The sequence below is a fragment of the Eptatretus burgeri genome, chromosome 13 (genome assembly GCF_056783735.1).
Source record: "Eptatretus burgeri isolate ZD-2024b chromosome 13, Ebu_testis_v1, whole genome shotgun sequence".
Lineage (NCBI taxonomy): Eukaryota > Metazoa > Chordata > Myxini > Myxiniformes > Myxinidae > Eptatretus > Eptatretus burgeri.
The window spans coordinates 65,744,329-65,751,828 of record NC_140973.1 but is presented as its reverse complement, the minus strand read 5'-3'; the positions used below and the strand labels follow the sequence as shown (position 1 = coordinate 65,751,828).

Sequence of the window (7,500 nt, the reverse complement as noted above, 5' to 3'; positions counted from 1 at the left end):
TGTGTGTGTGTGTGTGTGTGTGTGTGTGTGTGTGTGTGTGTGTGTGTGTGTGTGTGTGTGTGTGTGTGTGTGTGTGTATTGTAGCTTTTCAGCTTGAGTAGTGTCGGAAGGGTCAATTATATTGATACATGTATGTGCGTATTGCCTTATTTATTTTCCAATCGTGATTGCTTCTTTCTCATCACATTAATTTCTGTAATTGGTATTTTGTGTGCTTTCCACCCCTGTTTCAGTTATCCATTTTATTAAACTTTGTTTGTAACATCTCCAATTCTGGTGGTTGTGGGATCAATTGCTCCTCCATGCAAGAATAGGTTACCAACGGTTACATGTGAGTTATGAGTTATGGCGTGTGCAACCAAACTGAGAATTGTAACGCTCCCCAAGCCACCATTTGGCTCACTCGGTTGAAATTCAGGCCATCTCATGGGGTGTCACCTCTGGCATCACCAGGTTCTAGTTTGTCCAATAAGGGCTCGCATGGTATTCGTTGGAATATATATGGATGTATTGTTAACTGAACCAAAAGCATCAAAATTAATCAAAATTGTCAGTAAACTGTGGTCAGCTGTAGACATGCATATCACTGGTTGATTAAACCACAGGTAAGGTGTCAAGGGTCAATCATGAGTAAAATGTCACAAAACTTGAAAAATTTATTGAACTATTTTTTTTTTTTTCCCCTGAAAATTTTTTTTCCAAAGTAGTTATTTTGGTATGATCGCAACTGAATCTCTCTTGGTGTAAATTCAAAGCGATATTTTTTTTCTTCTTCTTCTCCGTTTACAGAGGGTGGAGATGATAAGGAAAGCATTGATACAAAGAACGGTCCAACTGTGGGAGAAAGTGATGAGAAAGATGACAGCAAGACTGCTGATGATAAAGATGAAGAGGAGGAAAAAAAAGATGGTGCAAAGGATGAAAGGTCTGACTCTTCCTCCATTTCCCTCCTTTCCCCCGATGAGATCTCCAAAGCCACCATGGCAATGGAGTCGAGTCCCACAGAGGGGAGTCAAGAAACTGCTACAATGAACGAGAATTCTAACAACAACAACAACAACAACAACAACAACATTGCACGTGCCAGTCGGCAACGTGTAGGAGGTGAACTTGTTAGTAGCCCACTCAATCCCCTGGGAATGACGAGATCACCTGCTGAGATGTCTGCCCCTGCTTATGTGACGATGGAGAAAAATGCTGTGTGGGAGGATGGTGCTGCTGCCTTTTCTGCTTTGTAATCATTTGACAAAGGTAAGATTAATTTATTCGTGATGCAATTTTCTACACGTTGTCATCCATTACATTGCAGTTGGACAATATTCATGAATGGTGGACATGTTTTCCCGAATGTTATTCCTTAAATCCTAGAAGTTATAGACTATTCATTCCAGGGACTCGATAGTAAAAGAAAAACATAGGAAGTGAATGGGAAATGCAAGTTGTGGTGAAGGTTGCATTCTGGTTCAAGCTACCAATGTCTTGAGGATGACAAATGCAGAAGAGTTCTGTGGGAATTGGTCTTTCAGACTAGTCTGCCAAGGAAACCAAAACTATTTAAAACTAGAAGGGTACTCGGTAGAGCGCATACCTCTACCACGTGATGCCTGATCCACGAAAACATATCGGGCCCAATACATTTTTGAACTAGAGCGGGATCATTCGGTAGAGTGCAAAACCTCCGCCCCCAATACTGCTGGGTCACTTAAGTGAACCTGATATCCTATTCATTGTAGGTCAAAACGGATCAGACTCAACTGACCCACGATTGAATAAACTAAACGAGATCGACACGCATGTAGAAATGCCAAAAAAAAAATCGAATTTTTTTTGAAAAGAAAAGGTGCAAAATTTCTTTTTTTTTTTCTCTAACAAATTTTTTTTTGGGGGGGGGGGTTGGGGTTGGAAATCACTTAAAACATGTAGAAATGCAAAAAAAATCAAATATTTTTCAAATAAAATCGAAATTTTTTTGAAAAAAAAAGTTGCAAAATTTTGTTTTTTTTTTCTCTAACGAATTTTTTTTTGGTTGGAAATCACTTAAAACATGTAGAAATGCAAAAACAAAAATTCAACTATTTTTTTCAAAATGGCCGCCATAGCGGCCATATTGGACTTTGGACCAAGTCCAAAATCTAATGGCATGATCCTTGGACCATACCTAACCCCCCCACCAAGTTTTGTCGAAATCCGTCCAGGAGTTTTTCTGTAATACTGTTCACAAACAGACTGGTGAAAACAGTAACCTCCGTCCATCTTCGATGGCGGAGGTTAAGTATCATGCTGTACAGTACTATATTGTTTTTGGCCCTATCTCTCAATGGTGAAGAATCACTTTCAAAGTTAAATAATTCTTGTATCCAGATCCAGATTCGGACCTTCACCAAAAGCAAATCAATTCATCCTTGCCACACACCCAATATGTCCACCAGGTTTCATTCAAATCCTTGCACAGCTTTTTGAGATATTGTGCTGTATATTAGTTTAGCCCTATCTCTCAATGGTGAAGTCGCTGAAAAAAACACTTTGAGTAGTTTGACCCGGATCTTTAGCAAAATCTAATCGGTTCGTCCTTGTCCCACACCCAACCTGTCCGCAAAATTTCATCCAGTTCCGTCCACTACTTTTTGAGATATCCTGCACACAAACAAACAGACAGACAAAGGGGTGAAAACGTAACCTCCTTCACCTTCGGTGCTGGAGGTAATAAAAATTGTAATTAGGTCAACGCCGAAAAGTAATTTGCTCTCCATTAAAACCCTTCAATTCACTCCATTTGCTTTGTCATTGCAAATGAGCTCCATGTGATTCTGAAAACGATTTAAACATTTGGTTTTTTTTTGAATTTTAGTGAATTTTTATTACTCCCATGTGTTGTTTTTGTTTTCTTTTGGAGTGTGGTGTGGAAGAGGACCAGGGTGTGGTGTAGGAAGGGGTGGGGGGGGGGTGTATGTGGTGGAGTCAGAGTTGGAGGGGGTGTGGGTTGGAAAATCATTATACAAGCCTTTGCAGTGCTATGCAAGCTTCTGCATTTTGGTTGGTTGTGTAAAACGACCGGAAAGCATTTCTACCACTTCTACCCGATGGAATATTCATGGATAATGTGTAATAGCAATGCTTGACTAACCAAGTGCTGCAAAATCGTCATGTGTTGAAATATACCCCGAATGTGTCGTATTCTGAGTTGCCGGTGTTCGTAATTTGTTGATGCAAATTGTCTCGCAATAGAATTGTCGATGCAATGATATTGGGTGAATGATTGTTTTTTTTTGTTAAATAATACGAAATGTCGGATTGATAAGGTCGAGGGGCGCAAAGGCTATGGGGTTTCATCCAAACCTTCGGACCCCATCTAGACCTTGCCCTGTTGAAAATCATTCCCTACTAATGTTTAATCCTTCCTTTTTCCTTATTGGAATATAATCTTACTTTTTTGTGTTTCCCCAAGTACAAATCTTCATTAATGTCCAAGCTTTTTATTTTTTCCTGCACTAGATAGATTCTCGTGAGATCAATCACACAACTCGAAGATCGATTTAAATTCTCAGTTTTAGTTGTTGGGTTTTTCCTTTATTGACCAACTAACAATTAACAGCCATTCCAAGAACCTTGTATTTAAAAAGGAATTGATCGGCTTTGTATAGCCGAAGCTAAAACGCACTGCAGCCAAGGCTGATGAAAACATTAAGCAGAGTACACAATTACAGGGATCAATATTAAGGAGATGCTATGGTGAAGTTTCGAAGATGTTTTGGTTCAGACTTTTGGTGTTGGCCACTCGAACCACCTACCAAAAGGATTGTCTGCCTACAGGGCTCAGGTCCAACTCTGGTCTTCAACAGGTATTTCTGCAGGAAGCAGAGAGTGTTAGAGTGGGATGGGTAAGGTTTGGGTTGGTGGTTGTGGGTGTTGTTTGAGGTAAGATGGGGAAACCCATGTCTGCTTTTGGTCAAGAGGCTGTCATCATCTGATTGAGCAAACTTGGGTACACCTTTCCATTACTTGCTACTCTATTTTACTGAAGTCGCTCCACTAGCAGTCACAACTCCTGCCATACTGGCACATACAACACACCAGAGCACAGACCATGCACATTCAATGATGCAATACTCAACTCGTGCACAAGAACCCTTATTCCTCAGCCCTTCCTCAACATCACTCTAATCTTCTCTCCTCCCTGGATAGGTAAAGGAGGAAGTGGACACAAATCTGCATAGTCCCTGCTGGCCACAAGCCTTGGTGGAAGAAAGTTTTCTTCGTTGGCACTGCTTACATTCATGCCCCAGAGTCTGAACATGAATGACATCTCTCCAAGCACACTTGTTTCTTTAAAAAAAAAAAAATCCACAGTATCGTGGGCTCGTACAAGCAGGACAAGGCCACGAGGAGTCATAAGTGTACTTTGACATAACGTACTAAGAGACAATAGATTTACACCTGAGACTCCAGCATCATAACCGAGGTGATCAGATGGTAGTGCCAAACGGGTCAATCAAAATGCTGCAAATAAATTATCAAATCTCCATTTGTACAAGCACAGTTATGGACACACTGTTTGAATTTTCATTTTGTCAGATTCCAGCTTTGTGTGGAGGCCTAGGTTTGATTGAGTCTGGTTTGACAAAAGATTTTCAACCAGACTTGGTGGTGTAATGGTTAGAGCATCCGCTCCAATCATCTGGGAGGTCGCCAGTTCGAACCCTGGCCGAGTCGTATCAAAGACTTTAAAAATAGTACGTGCTGCTTCCTTGCTTGACGTTCAGCATTTGAAAGGATAGAGCATGGACATACAACGATGGGAAGGTAATGGCAAACCACCCAGTTTAACCCTTGCCAATAAACTGCTTTGGCAGTACCAATGCTCTAAAGAGCATCTGTACATCAAAATCAAAAAAATAGATTTCCATCCTGTAATTCAGGTTTACACTTCCTGGCGAGGCCTTTACTGTCAAGTCATCAGGTGCATGGTGGGGGTATTTTGTGCAATCGTTTTTAAAATTCAATTTCCGCACAATTTACTGTGAAGTTGTCGATGTAAAATAACATGTGGATACTTTCGTTGAATGGATAATATGATGTATGAATGACTTGCCACCACCAACTGTCTGGTGCTCTACTGCTCATTACTCGGAATGCAACGTGTGGCTGGAAAACATCACAAACTCTCTCAGTTGTGATGATTCATTCGAAACGTGATGGGTGATCAAGGGAGTAATTTTGTTTGGGAGTGTTGAGACCCTCGAATGAAATCTGCAGGCAAAATGAGCTTCCTATTAATGTGTGCAACTCATGGATGTTGTCTTCTTGTCATGCAAGGGCAGCTGTTATGGTTTCTTAACTGGAGGCATTCTTTCCCTTCCACCAAAAAGAAAAGATAGAAAAGTTATGATCATATTTATTGTAATTCTTATCAACTACATTCAATTTAAACATCAACTCATCCTGGGAATTCTTTCAAAGAAACTTGCTCTCTTTATCCAAACAAGAAACAAAGAAACAAAGAAACTTGCACAGATTTATCCCCTCTCATCTTCAGTTGTCCTACCCTTTCTCCTGCCCAGTTGGTGAGGCAGTTATCCTGAAAGAACTTGCCTTTGCTTCATGGAAAGCAAACCCAACTGAGGGTAATCTCAGTTCCTTCCATAAAGCTCAGAACAAGTGTGTGTTGACCCAACCCAGAAAACATCTTTCTAACCTCAAGTCTGAACTCTCAAACCTCTCTCCCTCCTCCAAATCCTGGTGGTGTCTAATCAAATCTGTTTCTGGTGTATGCTCCCCCTTCATTCCCTCCCTTCCCTCAAATGGCCACACTGCTGATACCGCACGTGAAAAGGCTGAATGCCTAAACTCTGTGTTTGCATCTAAATCTTGTGTCCAAAATGCATCACTTTCTGTACCCACCTTCCCCATTCACACAAAACTGTCCCTGGACACTGTGTCCTTTTCTTATGACAAGGTGGAGAGCTTTCTGTCAAACCTTGACTCAGATTCTGCAATTGGTCCAGATGACATCAGCCCACGTGTCCTAAAAACCTGCTCCTCTGCTCTTTCTCTCCCTCTCTCCCTCTCTGTCTCTCCCTCTCTGTCTCTCCCTCTCTCAGTCTCTCCCTCTCTGTCTCTCCCTCTCTCAGTCTCTCCCTCACTCAGTCTCTCCCTCACTCAGTCTCTCCCTCACTCAGTCTCTCCCTCACTCAGTCTCTCCCTCACTCAGTCTCTCCCTCACTCAGTCTCTCCCTCTCTCAGTCTCTCCCTCTCTCAGTCTCTCCCTCTCTCAGTCTCTCCCTCTCTCAGTCTCTCCCTCTCTCAGTCTCTCCCTCTCTCAGTCTCTCCCTCTCTCAGTCTCTCCCTCTCTCAGTCTCTCCCTCTCTCAGTCTCTCCCTCTCTCAGTCTCTCCCTCTCTCAGTCTCTCCCTCTCTCAGTCTCTCCCTCTCTCAGTCTCTCCCTCTCTCAGTCTCTCCCTCTCTCAGTCTCTCCCTCTCTCAGTCTCTCCCTCTCTCAGTCTCTCCCTCTCTCAGTCTCTCCCTCTCTCAGTCTCTCCCTCTCTCAGTCTCTCAGTCTCTCCCTCTCTCAGTCTCTCCGTCTCTCCGTCTCTCCGTCTCTCCGTCTCTCCGTCTCTCCGTCTCTCCGTCTCTCCCTCTCCCTCTCTCAGTCTCTCCCTCTCTCACTCTTTCTCACTCTCTCTCTCTCTCCCTCTCTCGGTCTCTCCCTCTCTCGGTCTCTCCCTCTCTCGGTCTCTCCCTCTCTCGGTCTCTCCCTCTCTCGGTCTCTCCCTCTCTCGGTCTCTCCCTCTCTCGGTCTCTCCCTCTCTCGGTCTCTCCCTCTCTCGGTCTCTCCCTCTCTCGGTCTCTCCCTCTCTCGGTCTCTCCCTCTCTCGGTCTCTCCCTCTCTCGGTCTCTCCCTCTCTCGGTCTCTCCCTCTCTCGGTCTCTCTCCCTCTCTCAGTCTCTCTCTCTCCCTCTCTCAGTCTCTCAGTCTCTCTCTCTCCCTCTCTCGGTCTCTCTCTCTCCCTCTCTCGGTCTCTCTCTCTCTCGGTCTCTCCCTCTCTCTCTCTCTCTCTCTCTCTCTCTCCCTCTCTCCTCTCTCTCTCTCTCGGTCTCTCCCTCTCTCGGTCTCTCCCTCTCTCGGTCTCTCCCTCTCTCGGTCTCTCCCTCTCTCGGTCTCTCCCTCTCTCGGTCTCTCCCTCTCTCGGTCTCTCTCTCTCTCTCGGTCTCTCTCTCTCCCTCTCTCGGTCTCTCTCTCTCCCTCTCTCGGTCTCTCTCTCTCCCTCTCTCGGTCTCTCTCTCTCCCTCTCTCGGTCTCTCTCTCTCCCTCTCTCGGTCTCTCTCTCTCCCTCTCTCGGTCTCTCAGTCTCTCCCTCTCTCGGTCTCTCAGTCTCTCCCTCTCTCGGTCTCTCAGTCTCTCCCTCTCTCGGTCTCTCAGTCTCTCAGTCTCTCAGTCTCTCCCTCTCTCAGTCTCTCAGTCTCTCCCTCTCTCAGTCTCTCAGTCTCTCCCTCTCTCAGTCTCT

General features: G+C 44.2%; 1 protein-coding gene across 3 annotated transcripts in view; it reads left to right on the top strand.

Annotated features, from left to right (window-relative positions):
* Positions 1 to 7,500, top strand: part of LOC147014674 (uncharacterized) — a 110,495-nt gene that overhangs the window by 82,549 nt on the left and 20,446 nt on the right. For all 3 annotated transcript variants that reach the window (XM_085850687.1, XM_085850686.1, XM_085850685.1), the window contains one exon: positions 790 to 1,251. In XM_085850687.1, coding sequence (XP_085706813.1) covers positions 790 to 1,238 — 449 coding nt within the window. In that variant the 3' untranslated portion in view covers positions 1,239 to 1,251. The remainder of the gene's footprint in view (positions 1 to 789; positions 1,252 to 7,500) is intronic.